Source organism: Misgurnus anguillicaudatus, chromosome 20 (genome assembly GCF_027580225.2).
Source record: "Misgurnus anguillicaudatus chromosome 20, ASM2758022v2, whole genome shotgun sequence".
In the NCBI taxonomy this organism is placed as follows: domain Eukaryota; kingdom Metazoa; phylum Chordata; class Actinopteri; order Cypriniformes; family Cobitidae; genus Misgurnus; species Misgurnus anguillicaudatus.
The window spans coordinates 30,220,267-30,242,303 of record NC_073356.2 but is presented as its reverse complement, the minus strand read 5'-3'; the positions used below and the strand labels follow the sequence as shown (position 1 = coordinate 30,242,303).

Below are 22,037 nucleotides of genomic sequence, written 5' to 3'. Positions count from 1 at the left end.
CCTATAAACAACTGATCAACAATGTCAACAGTTGAATCACATATAAAATCACCTAAACAAATCACATACAAACTCTTAACAGATGATAAACAACAAAGCAAAATACAGGGTAATTCCAACCGGAAGAGAACAATTTAGAGAAATGATTGATGGTCAGCTATGGTGGAAATGTGTGCACACATGGTCAGTAAAAATGTTTAAACTATAAAGCGCTCTCCATGATCATGCACTACAAGCAGAACAGCCAGAACCTTTGACGACCAGCTAACCTTCATTGTTCGCATTTCGAAACAGCAAAGTCATGTAGATTCTTACAATACAATATCATGAAATTCAAGCCTTATTTGACTAAAGCAAATGGCACAATTCATGGTCCAGGCCCTGATAATTTCTTGGCTGGATTTCTTGGCAATGCTATGCTAGCTGGGGCTCCTCCACACAGGCACTCAAACCACTCCAAATGATTCAAAATGCAGCAGCTCGACTGCTTTCAAAGAGCTTAAAGAGCTCATGTCAACTTTCTTCATCTCTTTCCATTGACTAAGGGCTTTTAGAGCAATATATGAAATAAGTCATTATCACACGCTCACAAAATGAAACACCAATTAATGCCACTTTAGTTTTATAGGTAACAATGAACAATAAGGTTGTATTAGTAAACATTAGTAAATGCATTTACTAGTTTTCCAAGATGTAATAATTATTGTTATTGTGTTCTGATTGACTAAAACGCGCCTTAACAGAAAGTTATAAGGTTATAACACCAGGTTAATACCAGGGCTATAGTGGACAGTAACAATATGGTTTTTGTTAGGGATGCTCCAATCAGGATTTTTACAGCCGATAAAGATTACCAGGGTTTATACAGAAATCCTTAAGTTAAATTTACTACTTTTTACTACCTTTTTTACTACCTTCAGAATATTTTTTAAAACCATCACGACACTGAATTGCAAGTGTTAATCAGCGACCTTTCTATTATTTACACAGATTTTGACATATATAACATACAAAAAAGAATTAAAGTGAAAAAATTCTTCTGACTGAAATATTTTTCAGGCCAAGTCATATTCCTTTACCTAACACTTTATGTAGGCGAGACCAATAGCATTTTAAGGGGAGATTTTTTTGCCATAAATTCCATATTGAAGTCTCATGTGGCATAATAGGTAGCTGTAGTTTGCAGGGCATTTCAGATTAAGGCGAACCAGCTAAATAACTCACTATACTGTTTAAAAAGAAAACATGAATATCACCACCTTTAATGAATCTTTTATTAATTATTTATTAATTGTAAATGTATTTATTTTAGCATTTACTAATAATTTTTTAATCAAAGTTGAAACTGTTAACATTAGTGAATGCACCATGAACCACCGTCAATTACTGTAATGACATAAACAAGAATTAATTAATGCTTATATACACTCTATATTTTTCATTGTTTGTTTATGTTATATAATGCATTTACTAATGTGAACAAATACAACTTTTTCATATCATATTATTCAGTACACATAAACAAATAATCCAGGGTCTGTTCTGTTTACACAACAGTTTACAGTCACAGCTCTAATACAGTAACGTTATGTATGAATATAAACCCTGAACGAGTAACTCGAGTCAAACTCGTGTAGAATTCACACAGGATGTCTGTAACCATAGTGACAGTTGTTAATTGAATGACTGTACATTTATCAACAAAATATTATGTTACAATAGAGGCAGCGCTGATGTGCTAGTTTATGCGCAATGTTTCTGCTGTTTACTTTCTCCTAAGACCTAAATGGTCGTGTTTATATAAGGATATTTGCAAAGACGGGATTTTTGACGCATATGTGTTATTTAAGGCCAATAAAGCGGCAAAAATACGTACAACACATGCTCAATGAGAATCGAATGCGCGGCTTGCGTGCTCCTCTGACACAGAAACAGCGGACGCACTGTTGTTTGTGTTTGAATGTCTTAAAATCACCTGTTTTTAAACTGCTGTGCTTAAATATATGTACAAATGTTACGTTTTTGTGACCACACGCAAATGCAACTGCAAGAACCGACAGGTGGATGACATCAAAGTCCCGCGAGAGCATTTCGGAAGCAGTCTCCTCTTATGATTCCTCGTCAATCGCTCTCACAGGATTTGGATGTCATCTGCATCTTGGTTCTTGTGGATCCACATGAAGTTTACCCACGAGTTAAACAAACCCGTTGTACCGGCCACTGGCTATATCAGCATAGCATCAGTAACGTGAGAAATCATTTACCTCCAAAATACAGGACCCCTTACGTTAGTCATACTGTGCAAAGACACGCAATTACCTGTTACCGGTTTTCTTATCCCACGAACTGAAAGGCTTGCCAATCTTCATTATTTCGCTAAGCCAAGTCAATCGTCTTTTACACCTTTATCGATCTTCAAAACATCGGAGCCTTCCTGCATTATAAGTTTGCTAGCTGAAAAAGTTTTACCTCAACGTGATACAGTCAGAAAACCCGGAGTGGATCCGGTCCGCAGTGATTACAGAACGCTTACAGCGGAGAGAGGAACGTGATTTGGCTCCACTCCAGGCTTTGATCACATCCCAGAGACGAAAGATCTTTGATTATTTGCCCAGATATGCAGGTGATTTGAACTAATTTCCAGGCATCATAACATTACAAAAGGCAATCGAAAATTTACTACCTCGTCAGATGACGCTTACTACTTTTTACTACTTTTTACTGGCCTTAATTTGGCATAATTTAATTTACTACCTTTTACTACCTTTTACAACCCCGCGGAAACCCTGATTACCGATTTGTGTGTGAAATTGTAGTTATATGAGAAATTCACGTGGAAATTCGCATCATGGGAGGGTCTTCTGCGAATCCGCTGAGACTCTGCCACTCCGCTCACTTCCTGTAATCACGTCACTACTACAGCAAGGTCCTGATTGGTTAACGCGGGGCGTAAATCCGCCGAAGTTCAGATTTTTCAGAATTGAGCAACATTCAATTCGCGTGGAACACACGTTCTGGGCCGCAGGATGCCTAATCGTGTCTTTGCATTAACTTAACATGTAAATCACCCACGCTTGCCACCTCTACCGCAGCTGGTGTAAACACAGTAATTAATTATCTTATTATTATAATAGAGAATTAAATAAATAAGCACAACAAATATTTCTTCTGCAAATAGATATTTAATTTCTCTTTAAAAAGGTTTACGTCTCTTAAAAGTAATGAAAATTAAACACTTCACAGTCTTTACTGTATAAAGTAAATATACACACATTCGTATGAAGTACAACAGTTCCTTAGTCAAGAGCAGATAGTGATTTTAATCAGAGATGAATTAGGTTACTGTAGCTTTAGGACTCTGCACGTCGCAGGAGCAACGGGTTATAAAAATGCTCGCACTACGTCAAAAATGTCTTTAATTGCAGCCGCATTCAGGATCCCTACGATGACAAAAGTGAACAGAAAGATCAGTTTATGAGATCGGCAAATTTAGAGAGTATCGATCGAGTCACTTAATGCCATTATCAGCCGATACTGATCGGTGGCCAATGGATCGGAGCATCCCTAATTTTTGCACTACTAGCATCAATTAATAAACGTGTAAACAACAATTTTCAAAATAATTTCACAAAAACGACCACCCAAGCCTAAAATCAAAGCACTGATAGAGCTAAAGTTGCTATGTCAAACTATGTCAACATTATGCAGCGTTTACACCAGCCGCGGTAGAGGCGTCACGTGCGAGTGATTTCAATGTTAAGTCAATGTGAAGACGCGTTGACGCACGTCTGGAGGTCTCGCGGCACGAATGAGGCATTTAGTGCGGTGCGGTAGACGTGATTCTTCCTTGTTCGCGCGAATGGCGTGAATTGAGCGTCTTGCGCGGTTTTGTGCATTTTGCATTTGACGCGAATTTGAGGCTGAAAATGTTAAATCTGTGCCGTTTTTTCGCGCCGCGTTAACCAATCAGGAGCCTGCTTGCTGCTGTGGTGGCAGCCCCGCCCAGGGTCACTCATTCAACATGAAGGAATGCTTGATATTGTCCATGAGCAGTCACCCGGAGCTATACGACACAAGTTCTTATTTCTATAGAGACAGGAATAAAAAGTACCTCGCTTGGAAGAGTGTCAGTGAGGACATTGGTTAACCTAAGTTGTAAATACACATTTCACTTTTGAGTCAAGTGACGTTTATCCACCCGCGGCATTCCTGACGTTTTTTAAACTATTGTCCCCTTATAGTAAGGTGACCAAATACAAACCAGTAATTCTCTCGATAAATGCACAATCGTCATCAGCCATCTTGCAAACAGACAATCGTATAGCACTTGCCCCTTCCACAAGAAGCGGATTTTGCATCTGACGCGCGTTAAATGCTTGCTTTTTCCGCACGTCTACTTCGTTCTAGACGTGCAAATGCATTCAAACTGTTCAAGCGGCAAACTAGGCGCGGTAGATGCGATTTTGACACCCTCAAACGCGTCTGGTGTAACATAGCATTACCTTTATATGTCTCGATCCCACTTTTTCATTTCCGATCCGATACCAGAAATCCATATATCAGCCGATACCGATATCTGTCTGATACTACTGTAATTAAATGTGTATAGTGCTTTCTGCTACATCTAGTATCATTTTAAATGTTAAAATCAATCATTTAAAATGATTTACATTTTCAGGAAACATTAGTAAATATTAATCATGACAGTGTTTAGGAGACCATATAATATAATATAATATAATAGGTACGTTTGATCGATTAAGTATGCTAAATATATTTTTCTTAATTGCGTAAAACTGTCATAGTAAAAAGCTTTAGTGTGCAGTTGGTTATTTTTGGAATTATGCGTTTGACCGGACTTTTTATGCACATTACCGGTACAGAATTGATGCGGCTAAGTCATAACACACTACGTTCATGGGGTTTCTGGGCGCAGAATTGATGCCCTTGAATCATCCTCTCATGGGAATCCTCGCACCGCAACGGAAAGTTTATAACTGTTAAAACACAAAAGAGAATAGATGCATTGTGTGCTTAGCACAAAGTGAATTGCATCCATCCAATGGCTTACTGAGACTTTATAAAATCAGATCTTTAATAAAGCTAATACAGTTATCTTGTGTCTGCGTGTGTGAATGACACGTTTCATTCGTCTGCTTCACCAGTGGAATAACCCAGTTTGCGAGTAAGTTAGAGTTTCTGTAAACTAAAATATCTTTAAATGTGCGTTTGTTCCTTCACATGAAGCTATTGAGTGTATTAAAAGAGTGCATAAAACGTTTATGGTGCTTTTATAATACTTTGTCCTTTTAATAGCTTGTCAGTAACAACCACAGCTAACGCACATATCGGAATTAGATCGGTCATGTTGTCGGTCCTCGATCCGATGTCTGATCCAACCAAAAAGCCCGAATAGGCCCAGATACCCGATCCAGATAGGGATCGACCGATATGGTTTTTTCAGTGCCGATGCCGATTTTTGTTTCATCAGCCTTAACCAGGGGTGTCCACTCCTGCTCCTGGAGGGCCGGTGTCTCTGCAGAGTTTTATTCCAACCCTAATCAAGCACCCCTGATCCAGCTAATCAAGGTCTTACTAGGCAGAGATACTTTGAGGCAGATATGTTGAGGGAAGTTTTAGCTAAACTCTGCAGGACACAGGCCCTCCAGGACCGACTTTGGACACCCCTGGCCTTAACCAATGATCGATACAGGCTGACGATTTTCTTGAGCCGATATTTGGAGCCGATACTGCTTTTGCTCACTCAATTTACATCATAAAAATGACACAATGATGATGCCAAATGTTACAAGTCTTAATTTTTAAAAAGTTACATTTATTGAACTATATTTAACAAATAGTAAAAACAGGCGAGGTTGGTTGTTTTTAGTCACATGACCTGGAATCGCTTGCGGCTTCCAGCACTCTGTCTGTAAATAATGCCGGAAAAAAAACGGCGAACACGGCAGCCACGTATCGGCCGATGCCGATACACATAAAACATAAGGATATATCGGCCGGCTGGTATATCGGTCCATCACTAGATCCAGCATATCGGATCGGGACATCCCTATTATTATATGGTCATAAACCATCAATGAGTGCATCATCAATTCAATACATTGCCATACTTTACTGGTCAGAAAATAATTTACACAACATTAAGCTGCTGTTTGTCTGTGAAGTATAAAAGAATGAACTTTTTAAATGGAAAAAAATTGTCACCATAACAATCACAACAGTAAATGTTTCATAAACAAAACACCACAAACTGTTTAATACTATCTTCCACATTAAAAATATATAAAAATGTTTTTATTCAGAGGTGTATAATACTTAAGTATTTTAGTTACATTTTCCAAGCATCTATGCTTTATAAGTGTGTTTGTCTTAGGAAAAAATTTACTTTTCTTTATCCAAAAATATTTACTACATTCTAAAGCATAAAATCATACAGTGTATTCATTATATATTGAATATTAAAATTGATTTAATGCCTCATTACATAAAAATTGTGTACTTTTACTTTCTTGAGTAAAAGTACGGAAAGAAAATTTACTTAAGTAAAAGTACAAAAAATTACTAGATGTTTAATGTACTTAAATATTAAATATAAACCAAAAACTTGAAATTATGAAATGTAGTGGAGTAAAAATTATGATAATATGTTTTGGAATGTTTGTTTTCCAAAAAAAAAAAACACTAATAAAATACGAATAATTGAAAATTTACTTTTATGTAGAAAGTAAAAATACTTAAGTACTATACAACTCTGTTTTTATCTGACAACAAAACCAGCTTTCGACTAATATATTGTAGTTGCCATATCAGTCACTATTTGGATTTTTTCAGTCTGCAATTATATTTTTTTATAGGCTGATAGATCTCTCGGTTCCTTAAATTAGCTGTTCCCAATGAAAAGACACTCAGAAAAGACACAAAGGCCAACATTGGAAGCAGTTAAATGACCAATCATCAGCTAGACGGCCACATATTGGCATCAGCCATCAAACGAACCACGTTGGTCAACCGCTAAACAAAACATCAGTCTTGCGTCTTCACAATCCATTTGTTTTTTATTTTAATGGGGAATGAATATAGACATGCCTATGATCATGGACAGTGGCTTTATTCCTATATTCCCATCTTATGGGGTGGTTTGCCCGACAGGGTTTAGATTAATCCAGTACTAGGCCTTAGTTATTTTAGGACATTTAAGTTAACAATACTTGTGTGCATCTTGAGACAAAACAAAGGTACTGATTATTTGTAAAATACATCAGTGCAAGGCGTTTTAAAAATTACAGCAGCTTAATCATGCATTTTAGTCTGGGACTAGGATAAGCCTTATCCGGGAAACCGCCCCTAAGAGGAGAAACATGCAAAAATAAATCTCTAACCTGAGAACTGGCTTTGTGTTTGCACAAATGCAAATACATAAGTGCAACAACAACAAAATGGCAAACTCTGTATCCTACATAAACACAAATGAAAAATATGTTCCTAAACTTTACAGCTTGGATATGATGCGCCATAAAGTAGTCGTTGAAAAACAAATCTCAGCTTGTAAAGACTCATTCCTTTCTTAAACCAGAGCTGGCGAAAAAAAAATCTCAGATTCTCATGCGTGTCTCATCAGTAAAGCCGGTTCAGTGATTAGTAGTAAATTGCCATCACCTGCTTTCAGATAAAGCGGCATTTACTACACAGAGCTGTATTTCACCAAAAGCTAGGCAAAATCGTGTTCATAATTGTGGAAGATCGTCTCCAATTATGAACTTGGTGAACTACGGCTCTGTGTAGTAAATGCCACTCCATCTGAAAGCAGGTGATGGCAATTTACTGCTAATCACCGAACCGGCTTTACTGATGAGACACGCGTGAGAATAGCAGGCGATTTTGGTGCCCAGCTAAACACTAAAACATGGTACAAAGTCTTTAAGAAATGGTGATTTTACAATGCACAGCACTACAAAGAGCATATTCAACAGAGAACCAGTTAACAGCACAAAAACAAAGAAATGAAAAAATGCAGTAAAATTATATAGAAATAAGAAAAGATACCAAAAACAATAAAATAATAGAAATGCATAAAACATTTGCAACGACATACACATTTAGATTGATATCTTTGGACAGTGCTGACACAATTTCCCGTATCAAAACCCCATCTAGAGTTTAAAATTACATCTCAGTAGATGAGCACAATATTTCACACTTGCATTAATGAAACACATTTTTCAACTGCTTTTCATCACAAGTAGTTGACAACAGACATAACATAATAAAAACAACAGACTGATCATGAGCAGACTAGGGCTGTAGCCATCCTGTTAAAAAAAAAACACACTGATTGATGCGATCTTACCTGATAAGTTTGATGGCTTCTGGCAGCACATCAGTAAAGGTGGTGCGGTATACGATGGCATTTTTCCTTTTACAGTTCTGAATGACATCGTTAGCCAGATAAAAGAGATTCAATCTGTGAGACGGATCCGCTGGAAAAGAAAAAAGTTTTATTTAAAAAAGGTATCTCTTCATGTAAATATAAAACAAGTTCAATTCAAATATAGTATAACTTCAGATCCACTTTACTGTGCCTGGATTACAAAACAAATGTGTGTTTACAGCGAATCTTCATCCTACTAGGGATGGGCAATATAAACGATATGCAATATAAATGATACAAAATTGGCATACGATAGAGATTTTAAATCTATTGCACTATCGCGATAATGTGTGTTGATGACACAATCTACCCGCGAACTTTAGAGCCACAAGCTGCAGCCAAATAAACATGGATAAAAGCGTCAGCGAAACAGAGGAACTCGTGAAAAAGACAGATGCAACATCTATTTTTTGGATTTAAGCCATAAGTTATATATGCAGTATAGTCCCCACAAGCATTTAAAGTGTTTCGTGTTATAAAAATAATTAACTGTGTTTTTTAGCAGATAGATCTTGTCGGCTTTATCATTTTAAAAGTAGATCACCACACAAAAAAGTCTGGACACCCCTGCTGTAGAGTGTGTCAGGCAAAAGTTCCAGCTAAGAGAGGTAACAAGACTAATCTGGCCATAACGGTTTACTTTTACTTACTTTTTTAGCAGTTTGGCTTTTGTAAGGGTATATATAACCTGTTCTGAAACGAGTCTATTGAAATTATTATATCGCAATACATATCGCTATCGCAAGAGGCTGCAATGTATAACGCAATATGGATTTTAGGCCATATCGCCTATCCCTACATCCTACTATCATCTCTTTCAAAGTTTAGCTCAATTAACTTTTACTTCAATTTTACAGTACCACAGTATGTACAATAATTGGTTCAGGTTGCATATTCATATATTGCTAATCTAGACAAACCAGATCATCAACCATCTTATACATGATGGAGGTTAAAGCAAGTTTCTAGATCCACATTACTAAATACAATTACTAGGTTTTGCATCAACACTGTTAAACACTGTATGAGTACTAGGGCTGTCAACGAATATTCTAAATTCGAATATATATTCGAATAGTAAAAAAAAACGAATTTCGAATATGAAAATTAATATTCGAATAAAAATTTTTTTTTAAGCCCGCGGTAGTAGAGGCGTGGCTGTCTGCTTTGTGGCGCACTAGTGCGCCTGGTTCAGGGACAGGTCATAGTCACACTGTCTGTCACTGTTAAAAGAGAAAACGATTTTAACCCCCCAACAATCTAAAAAGCTATGTCTGGAAGTACTTTGGATTTTGGTCGGTAGGAGGTAAAATTGTTGAGCCGCGAGATAAAGTTGTTAGCATACCATTCGACCACTAGCAACATGATGTCACATCTCGAAAATGGCATCATGTACACACTGCATATTAATTTGTTTGTCACTTTTAATGCTTAATCTTGTTCTGTACACACACACTTCAGTAATTTGCGGGACTGACCATCGCATTCTACAACCGCATTAACTCCCGCAAACTGCAGTGACAACCGCGTTTACAGAAACTTTGCATAGTATGTAGCCTGCATAACCGAACTGAACAACTAGTAGTTAATAAAGTGTTTAAACGTGCATCATGGACATAAGAGGTCTCTCTTCTGAAGAAATAAATTATTAGAAGGGGAAAAGTCTTCTGTATGCGCGATACAGAGAATGGCAGAGGCACAAGCGTTTGCTGCTCAGCGTTGCCAGATCTTGCACTAAAAAAACAGCGAACAAGAAAAATCCAATAATAAACCGAAATAAATCCAAACGCTTTACCTCAAAGATCAAAATATTGGGACTGGCACCTTCACATTTTAACAACACCAAAAACTTGATCGCTTCATGAGCCAAAAGCCATAAACGGTTAAGCGCTAAAATGGTATGTGAGTACAAAAAGACGAGGACCTGGCAACACTGCAAGAGTGCGCGCAGCCTCACAAATGCGTACAATACACATCGGAGGTTTATTGCAAAACATAATGCTGTTAAATTATTTTCTTTAAAGCTGTGAGTGATAAGCACGTGAGACGGCAGACCGTTGATATGGTTATATCCGTGTCAATCATCACATTTAAATGCGGTTGTCACTCCTGAAAGTTTGCAGTGTGTACGAGATCACAATGTGTGGAACTCCAGCTAAACAGTCACGTCTTAACGCTTACTTTGCATCGCCCGCCACAAGCTCTTTGTCTGCAACACGACAAGAGGTCATAACGGAGAAATTAATTTCGTTCATTTGTAAGGACATGAGACCGATCAGTGTCGTGGATGGAGCAGGCTTCAAGGAGTTTTGTCAAGCAATGTAACCGAGGTACCATATCACTTTGATGTCTCTTGATTTACTTGTTTTGTGTATGTAATATACGTTGTCAAATATGTTTAAACTTAAATAGACTACCTATAGAAGTAGTTATGTCTCTTTATATTAATTTGTCCTGTTATTGACGTAATGCGTCATTAAACGTCGTTAAAGTCGTTGAAAAAAATGGGCAACCAGATATTCGAATAGTTCGAATATTTGTGGGTTTTTTAGGGAGAATATTCGAATGTCATTTTTGAGCAATTTTGACAGCCCTAATGAGTATAGGTACTGTAAAGCTTCTACTGACCAATTGTGATCGGATCAACAGATACGGAGTTTAACACCAGGTTTCAACATGACATGTGACTTGAGACTAAACAATGGCACTGATTTTTAAGAAATGTCAGTGCAAGCTGTTTTCAGTTAAGACAGCATTTTAGTCTTGAACTAGACTTTAAACCGTTACTTAAAGGCGGAGTGCACAATGTTTGAAAGCCAATGTTGATATTTGAAATCACCTAATCAAACACGCCCCTACACCAATAGAATCTGGACCTTCTTTTAATAGACCCGTCCCACACATACGCAACCCAGGCAAGGATGACGGTTAGTAGACATGCCCCTTACTGCTGATTGGCTACAAGTGTGTTACGAACCCTTGTTTTAAAAGTGGCTCTGAAAGAGGGTTCACAACATAAATAAGGACACGTGAAACGCGAGTGCGCAAATGAACATTTATTAATATTCAAAAAAACATATAAAACCCACGAAACACGTATCTCACTGATCAGAACTTACTAAACTTCAAATAATATGAAGATAACCAGTATTCACAAATAACAAACAAAATAACTAAACTAAATAGAAAGACAATATAACAAAAAGCTTGTTGCCGTTTCTTCTCTCTCCCCCCGCTCTTCTCCGTGTTCCTTTATATAGGGAGCTACAGATTACTCCAACGAGCCGCAGGTGTACAATGCCCCACAGGTGCAGACCTAATTACACTCAAAACACAAAGGAAAAACCTTGTGATATCATAAGGAGAGCCAAACATAAGGCACAGGCCGTAACACTCCCCCACTTAAAGAAAGAACCAGTCCTCCTTAAAGCAGGTTCTGAATAAAACGGACAGTACAACAAGCAAAACACATAATTACAATAAACGTACATGCTTGTTTAACAGGTAAAATACCCCTTTTACCTAGCCCCGAGACAGAGCATCGGCCACGATGTTGTCAGTACCTTTCTTATGGTGAATCTCAAGATTATAGCATTGGGCCATTAACGCCCAGCGCATCAAACGTTGGTTGTTATTATACATTTTGTTTAAAAACACCAACGGGTTGTGATCCGTGTAGACAAGGACAGGCGTAGAGCTGTATCCAACGTACACATCAAAGTGCTGCAAAGCAAGTAACATAGCAAGAGTCTCTTTTTCAATGGTGGAATAATTCACTTGGTGGCAGTTAAACTTTGCAGAAAAATAGGATACGGGATGTGATATTCCATCATCACCACTCTGTAGAAGGACTGCTCCAACCCCCGTTGCGCTGGCGTCTACCTCAAGTGTAAACGGACGGGCCAGATCAGGAGCCGACAACACCGGAGCACTGCACAGAAGAGACTTTGCACACAAAAAAGCATTCTGACATTCATCAGTCCAGGTAAAGACAATTTTAGAACTGCACATCTTCGTTAAAGGTGCAACCACAGTCGAAAAGTTTTTACAAAAGCACCTATAGTAGCCAGCCATACCTAAAAATCGTCGCAATTCTCTCCTTGTAGTGGGCACAGGGTATGTAAGAATAGCGGTCACTTTTGCGTCAATCGGACGTACCTGACCGTTACCAACCTGTTTCCCTAGGTATGTAACAGAGGCTTTCGCAAAATCGCATTTAGACAGATTTAAGGTTAAAGAGGCGGCGGCTAGACGACTAAAAACTTGATGTAAAACAGAGATGTGCTCAGTCCATGTGGAAGAGAAAACGACAACATCATCCAAATAAACATTACAATTTGGGATGTCACCTAGAACTGTGGACATTAATCTTTGAAAAGTAGCCGGTGCGTTCCGAAGACCGAAAGCCATGCGTGTATATTGTAGGAAAGCGTCGGGAGTCACAAACGCGGATATCTCTGAAGCACGTTCGGTTAATGGCACTTGCCAATAGCCTTTGAGAAGATCAAGCTTTGTAATGTATCGAGCAGTACCAAGATTGTCAACACAATCCTCTATTCGAGGCAAAGGAAACGCATCCGGCACAGTAACAGAATTCACCTTGCGAAAATCAGTGCAAAAGCGGAACGAACCGTCAGCCTTAGGCACTAAAATGCACGGCGAGCTCCACGGGCTATTACTCTTTTTGGCAAAACCATTGGTAATCAAATAATTCACTTCACTTTTCATGATCTCCCGTTTACCTACTGGTGAACGATACGCATGCTGCTTTATAGGAAGTGCATCTCTCACATCTATATCGTGTTGGATGACAGAAGTACCAGTGGGAATATCATTAAACAGGTTAGGATACTCTTCTATCAAACCAATCACATCCTGCCGCTGGTCACTAGATAAATAGGACAAATGAAGTGGCAAAACACTTAAAATCTCTGAATTTTTCAGCGGGCTACCACTAACCATCTCGGTTGACAGTTTCAGCCCATCATCTACCTCTTCAGCACCCCTAGTACTGGACAGCAACGATACTCGTTCCACATTTGACCTTGACTGTACGTCATTTTGAGACAAATCAGTGACTTCGGCAGTGTTCACGTTTCGTACTACATAAGGTTTAAGCATATTCACATGACACAATCGTGTCTTCCGTCGTCTTTCTGGGGTACAGACTATATAGTCAGTGTCACTCAGCTTGCTCTTAATTACATATGGACCTGCGAATCGGGCAGCTAAAGCAGAGCCAGGCAAAGGCAGTAACACTAGTACTTTTTCTCCAGGCGTAAAATTACGCACAACCGATTTCTTGTCAAAATGACACTTCATTTTCTTCTGTGAAAGGGAAAGAGTTTCCTTCGCGACATTACAGGCATTTCGCAACCGCTCACGAGTACGCGAAACGAAATCAAGGACATTTTGTTTCTCCGATACGTTCGTAGAGAAAAATTCATCTTTAAGCACTTTTAAAGGACCCCGTACATTATGTCCAAAGACCAATTCCGACGGACTGAAACCAAGTGATTCTTGTTGCGCTTCCCGCAGTGCAAATAAAACCAAAGGTACTCCCTCATCCCACTCATTACCTGACTCCAGGCAATATTTTCGTAAACTAGACTTCAACGTTTGGTGCCACCTTTCCAGTGCTCCCTGCGATTCAGGATGGTAAGCGCTGGATGTAACATGTGACACGCCCAAACCTTTCAACACATTTCGGAAGATCTTTGACAGGAAATTTGTTCCTTGATCGGTTTGAACGGTTTTTGGCAAACCAAAGGTTGTGAAAAATTTGATCAGAGCTTTAGTGACACTTTTGGCAGTTATATTACGTAACGGGATAGCCTCAGGAAATCGGGTGGTAGTGCACATAATAGTTAAAATATACTGAGAACCAGCTTTGGTTCGTGGTAGCGGACCAACGCAGTCAACTAAAACGCGTTCAAACGGTTCACCAACAGCAGGAATGGGATACAGTGGAGCTGGTGGCACAATCTGATTGGGCTTTCCTACGACTTGACATACGTGACACGACTTGCAGTATCGCGACACGTCAGCTTTCAACCCAGGCCAAAAAAAATGCTGAAGCACCCGATGGTAAGTTTTATTAATACCAAGGTGTCCAGACCAAGGATGATCATGTGCCAAGCTTAAAATATGCTGTCGAAATTTCGAGGGTACCACAATCTGATGGACCACATTCCAATCATCTGTATTTTCGTCATTTGACAAACGAGCCTTCCAACTACGCATTAACACCGTGTTATTCCAATAGAACTGGTGATTACATGAAGGCGACTTTTCAATGTCAGCACTTAAACGACATTTCTCCAATGTAGGATCATTTTTCTGAGCGGCAATAAGACCATCGCACGAAATAGGCAAAAATACTTCAGGATTAGGACAAACAGATTTCTGGTTCGAATTAACATCCATATGCTCGATCATAGCATTTTTCTCGAACATCTCTGCAAAAATAGATTCACCTAATTCCACTTTATTCTCTTTACCGAGATTTTTCCCCTGAGCCCGCGTCGTAACGGCACTAGAAGCAAACACATTTGGAAAATTTTGTGCGAGCACATCTAGTTGTGGGTCAGTAACTGGAATTTTGGTAACCTGTACAACTGGCATTACTTTTCCTCCCGCAAGATCGTTACCCATAATAAAATCAACACCTTTTACAGGCAGTGAAGAACGAGATGCTACATCAAAACATCCAGAAACTAGTTCAGACGTCACCCAGACGCGATAAAGAGGAACAGTGATGAAATCCATTCCTATCCCCTGCACAATAGTACTAGTTTCACACACAGAATTGTCATCAAAAGGCAAAGTATCAGACAGTATGAACGACTGGGATCCTCCCGTATCACGTAAGATCTTCACAGCTTTCCGATCCTCAACACGACCAGTCAATGATACAAAACCATCAAACACGAAAGGCTTAAAACACTCATCAGGAGTTGCTGATATCATGGTCTGTAAAGACACATTTTTCACTAAAACTGAACCGCGAGGTGAAGCTGAAAAATCCTGACGTTCCTGCTTTCGTTTCAGAACACGACACTCGGCAATAAGGTGTCCAACCTTATGACAATAGCTGCATTCTTTGCGCGTTTTCGGACTTGGTGGACTAAAACTAACTTTAGAGTCGAAGGAATGAGCTTCATTCCCTCCTTGTGAAGTGTATCCTATTTCAGTCGCACGCTTAACAAACACAGGTTTATGAATGAGTGCATACTCATCTGCTAAAACAGCGGCTTGCTGCACAGTAGTAACCTTCTGTTCGTTTAAATATAACGCAGTACGCTCAGGAACACAATTTTTGAACTCTTCAATAAGCAAAAGTTCACACAAAGATTGATAGTCCATAACTTTACACGCTTTTATCCAACGATCAAAGAGTAATCCCTTCTCACGGGCAAATTCGACGTAAGTCTGAGAAGCAGATTTTTTTAGTGAGCGAAAACGTTGTCGGTAGTGTTCAGGTACCAACTCATAAGCACGTAAAATCGCACTTTTCACTGACTCATACTGAACACTTTCCTCTAACGGTAAAGATGCACAAACCTCTTGCGCTTTTCCTGTTAGTTTGCATTGTAACATCAACGACCAAACCTCGGTTGGCCACTTCAGAGCAGACGCTATTCTTTCAAATGCTGGAAAATACGCTTCGACTTCTTTTTCCCGAAAAGGCGGAACAATTACAATGTTTTTCGCTACATTGAACGAAGTCGAATGATCCAGAGAATCAGTTAACCCAGGCACAGAGTTAACAATAGGTACCGCAAAGTCATTTGGCACTAAGACAGCAGATTCAACTTCCGAATTGGGTCTCTCTCGAACAGCAGAATTTTTTAATGCGTTTAGATCGTCACGACCCGCGTCTAGTTCTAACTGACGCATTTTAACTTTCATTTCCGCATCAATACGATGTACTTCAAGCTGATGCTGCAACTCATCTTTTCGTGCTTGAGCTCTATCTTGTGCTTCAAGCTGTAAGCGAGCTAAACTGACTTTTAAACGCAAACCTCCCAGTTGTGCAGGCGAGTCTTCTGAAGAGATAGATAAAGGTTCAAATTTAGGTAAAGAAAGAGGCGGTGGTCCTACCTTTACTCCGGCACCCGGCGTAACTAGATTGTCAGCGAGAGAACGCAGTGAAGTAGAAGAATGCAATGGAAGTTGTTCCTCATTCATAACAGCTGCAGCTGCTTCAGCTGATTCGGAAACATCCTCCAATACAGACAACACCCCCTTATTAATTAAACCTGACAACACACAAGCTTTTAAATCTTCCTTACGCGATGTTTTAGACACAAGTATGTCGAAATGTCGAGCAATAAGAAACAAATCATCTTTTCGGCATTTCCCCAATATCGCAATGTTAGGTTGACTTACAAATTCATTTAAATCAAATGTTGCCATCATAACTGATGAACAAAGAAACAAACATACCAAATTAGTAAGCTACAAACGACTCCGAACCTAAACCTACCTACCCAAGATCTAACTAAGACCTCTCTAGCTCTTCAGAGGGTACCAGTTGAGAAGCAAGCTAAAAAGCAAGCTTCCCCCCCGGAGTAGCTCCAAACATAACAAACTAAAATAATAAAAAACACAAAAAATAGTAAACCGTAGTGAGAACTGGCGCAAAGCACAGCCCCCCTGATTTACTCTAACTATTCGGAGATCGCTGAGCACTACTAAGTGTATCTGTTCACAAAAATTAATATAATAGTCCAAACTATCGATCCATCAAAAATATATTAACAAAAATGACGAGCCCCCAATTTATGTTACGAACCCTTGTTTTAAAAGTGGCTCTGAAAGAGGGTTCACAACATAAAGAAGGACACGTGAAACGCGAGTGCGCAAATGAACATTTATTAATATTCAAAAAAAAACATATAAAACCCACGAAACACGTATCTCACTGATCAGAACTTACTAAACTTCAAATAATATGAAGATAACCAATATTCACAAATAACAAACAAACAAACAAAATAACTAAACTAAATAGAAAGATAATATAACAAAAAGCTTGGTGCCGATTCTTCTCTCTCCCCCCCGCTCTTCTCCGTGTTCCTTTATATAGGGAGCTACAGATTACTCCAACGAGCCGCAGGTGTACAATGCCCCACAGGTGCAGACCTAATTACACTCAAAACACAAAGGAAAAACCTTGTGATATCATAAGGAGAGCCAAACATAAGGCACAGGCCGTAACAAGTGTGTTTTGGTAATGGGCCCGACTCCCTTTTCCAAAGCGTTTTTCAAACATTGTGCACTCCGCCTTTAAAGTTGTATTGAATAATATCCTGGCTCTTCCTAGCTGGCATTAAGTAGTAGACACTTTTTATTGTTTGTTTTTGAGCCCATTTATCATCAGAAAAAGGAAAAAAGACAAGCAAGTAGGGGTGTGACAGATCACAAAACTCACAGTTCGGATAACATTATGGTTTTTGAGGCACGGATCAGATAATTTTTGAGATCAGCAAAAAAAGGAGTGGGAAAAATCTAATAACAAAATGAAATAATAAAAATGTATAAAAAAGAACAAAGTTGCACATTAAGCATTAGGTATACAAAAATCTAATCAAATTAATAATAACTGTCTTTATTGTATAAATTAAATATAATTATTTTATAGAGCTACAGAAGTGATTTTCTTTGTCTTGGGTTGCTTATTTAACATTAAATGCGTTATTTTTCAAACACGTCTCTCCGTATGTCCACTTTTGAGTGCACTTAAACGTGCGCGCACACAAAGACGTAGTACGGATTTCAAATGGTGCAGCATAAACAGTCGCTGCACATAAAAACGTTACGTTGTTTTTCTGTGTTCTGTTCGCCAAATTATGTTAATGGACTACAGTTTGAGACACATTAGCGCAACTCTCTCTAGCGCAGGGGTCGGCAAGTAACTTTGGCCAATTTTTTTAGCCAGTAGATGGCGGGCCAGCTGCTGGATCACACTTACGCATCTTATTTTGAATTAGCCTAGTATAGGCTATCTGATATTGTGTCAAGAAACAATGGCCCTCATTTATCAAATGTGCGTACACCAAATTTCCAGCGTACACCCAAAAAAACGGTGACTTTGAGATTTATCAATATGAATGTTGGCGTACGGCACGCTCAAATCCTACGCCTGCTCAGGAGGTGGTGTACGCACGTTTTGAGTTCAGAAAAATTCCTTAAATTCCTAACACAACAAAACGCACTGACAAACTAAAATAGTATATGATATATTATGACCCACTGTAAAAAAACAACAACAACAACAACATAGTAATTATAAACTTAAGTGCATTTATGAAGGGCAGGTATTGCTTACACATAAATTTCAAAGGTACGCACAGCTTTATAAATCAGGCGGTGAGAGGAGTGCAAGAATAATATAACGCCAACATATACGCCCGTTTCTATGCAAGAATGATAAATCAGGGCCATTGTCTTTATTTCCTGTTTAAAAGACGAAAGACGGCATTAAAAATTGCTGAAAATATGGCTATGGGTCCGTGTATCATTCTTTCAATCGTTTTTTTTTTTTCAAATTAAAAACAAAAATGAAAAAAATAATAGCAACGCTCGGCAAAACCTAAATCTCGTTTCCAGAATCTCATATTCAAATGTCTCTAACGGTAAGAGAGAGAGAGATTAAGTAGCCTATAACAATTATAAATGCTATAAAAAAATGGTGTAAGTGTCAATATAAATATTATTTTAACATTGTACTGTCAGCAGAGAAAAAATGTCACAGAAAAAATAATGAAATATAAAAAATAAATTAAATATATCAAAGCCTCTCACTCAAATTTCTAACCAACATAAACGGAAACCATATTCCCCTACTGACAAATGAAGTAGGCTATTTTCCACCAAACTATTTCAAACATCCTTGCACAAAAAGAATGTTGTTAACTGACAATGGTTTCAGTACCAAACAGCTCCTTAAAGCTGTACAGGTGGTCAGAATTAAGTGTGAATACGCTGTCAATAGATGTTGGGAATGCGCTTGTCAGTCAGACCACCCGCTCCGTCCAAAGTATAGGTACCCCAGAGTTCCGACCGCTACCGTCTTTATATTTTAAATTTTCATCCCACGCCGCATTAATCCTTTTGGCCGTTTCATACAGTATGCAGCGGGAAAATCACAGCGCGGCTACGGCTTTTCTCAAGTAGGCTGGAGTAAGAGTTTTGTGCAGCACTTAGTGCAAATATTTTTTATCAGGTAATACATATTATTTATCAGTGTGTTATACACGAATAAATAATAATAATAAAGTTCAAAAGTCGGACTGTAAGCGAATGAGACTTACAGGAAAGCATGGTTGCTTAACCCTTATTAAGACCCTTATTAAAATGTAATCTGTTAGTACCTGATCTGTTTAAAATAATTTCATTGGTATATGTCTGCTAAGGTGTTAAATAAAAATTTGTCCGAACCAGTTTCATTCATTTTTCTATTTTTGATCGGACCGGACATTCGAAAAACGAGTCGTTTCATTTTAGTTCAACAAATAAATAATAGAAAAACGGTTGTTAATCAAAAAAGTAGTTTTCCTTTATTTTCTTTTTGATTTTGATTTGAAAAAATGAATGAAGGAATGATACACTGAGCCATTTTTGTAAACTGTTATTGTAAAATAAAAATAGACTTCCAAAATAAACCGGCGGGCCTGTTGCCGACCCCTGCTCTAGAGTTTACACATCAAGAGTTCTGATCGTTGAAGCACATAGGGACGTTCATGTCTGACTAAAGCTGGACCGGACACATTCAACCATATGTGCGTCCATGCATACAGAAAGCTGCTCACTTTAGCGCCTTTCAAATTGCTTAAAATCACTTGAATATTTACATTTGCAAGCCTTTGAAACACGTGAAAATTATAAACTTTCCCTATTTAAATTTGCGTACTAATCTGTGAATTGCATGTGAGCAGAACCGTGGGACGTGATCTGTAACTGCGATCTGTCACAGCACTACAAGCAAGTATGTTATATCATGTCTTTTGAAGCTAAATTATATGCTTGTGAGAGAAAATGATTTGTATTTTGATCTCATTTCGCAATCAATTGTAAACATTATGTATGAATAAACACAACAAGATTAAAAATGGCAGCACTATGGGTCCAAGTTGGTATGTACAGAGAGACGGATTTCTTTTTCTGATGATAAATGGGCTTCAAAAACTGCCACAATTCAAAGTCACTACAAAGCTACTGGGAAGAGACAGGATATTATTTAATATAACTCTAAATGCTTTCAGCTAAAGAAAGAAAGTTGTGAACACCCAAGATGGTGTTAAAGTAAATTATGGGGAACTATTCCTTTAGTGATAGTAAGAATTTTTGCACCAAACAAGGTCATAACTTTTTAGGTGTCTGGTTGCCAGATCCTTTCAATATGCCTTTAAGTGAACCTTTGAGACTTCCATCATTGCAAGCGAAATAACAGGAGCTTGTACTACATTGTGACCAGTTAACAAACTAATTAGAAAATCTACAATAAGTCCAGACTAACATGACAGAGAATTTAAGGATAAAAACACAGCAAGTGCTATACACAGCAAGAAACGCTCAGGAATAACATAACATTTCCTACTTCACCTCTTTGTAAACTGAACCATGTTCTGACCGCCAAGACATTAAAGGATTTCATATTCCAACACAAAAGCTACAAAAAATTTGCACTTTAAATTGCATAACAAAACCCACATGTGAGCAAAAAGCACATGCACATCAACCTAAGAAAATAAACATGTGGTATAAAACGTGACAGCAACACCTCACTTATCTTGTGGTCATATGTTATACAAGCACAGCAACACACTGACAACAATAGAGCAGGGCTGACCAACTATCAGTGACTTCATGTGTGCCACCTGCCTTTTAACAAACACTACCATTATACCTGGCATGACCGGATCAACACTGATCAGTGATAAATACACTCAAGACGCACTGTTACCTGACTGTAATAATCACATCACTGGAAAAACATTCAGATATAAACAAAATATAAAAGGAAGTAAATTTTACACCATGCATAATACTAGGGTTTAATATTTTCCCGAAAATTCGATCAAATCAAATCCCGGGAAAAGACGACCCATTTCCCGGGAATCCCGGGAAATAGCTGTTTTTTTGCACAAGTAATGTATCAATATCATTCAAATATGCGTTCCCAACCTTTTTTTATTATTTGTATCATTATTAGCGCAAGAAACACAGTTTATGTCCATATCAACAACGTTTTTTGCAATGATCAATTCTGCTGCGGATCAAGTGAGCTGCGTGCGTGACAGCCTGCCGTAGCGAAATGCCAGGTGGATTGTCTGTGACTTCTGAAAATCTTTAAAATTATAAAACTATAATTTAGAATAACTGAGGAATAATCACTCCAAGTTAAGCAACAATTTCTTTATTAGGGCAGGTATATTTCTCTTTTAAATAAATATAGGCTACAAGTTTTGACTACCCTAAATAAAGCAAACGACCCACAGAAAAATGCAATGTGCACGGCAATAATTAAAGAAAGGGCCATGTAGACTAAAACTGAATTTAAATAATAATTTAAAAAACTACA

The 22,037-nt window shown here is 38.3% G+C and overlaps 1 protein-coding gene across 1 annotated transcript in view; it reads right to left on the bottom strand.

The window, feature by feature from the left end:
- rprd2a (regulation of nuclear pre-mRNA domain containing 2a) overlaps nt 1-22,037 on the bottom strand; it is a 46,605-nt gene that overhangs the window by 10,671 nt on the left and 13,897 nt on the right. The window contains exon 2 of the mRNA XM_055220353.2: nt 8,369-8,498. Coding sequence (XP_055076328.2) covers nt 8,369-8,498 — 130 coding nt within the window. The remainder of the gene's footprint in view (nt 1-8,368; nt 8,499-22,037) is intronic.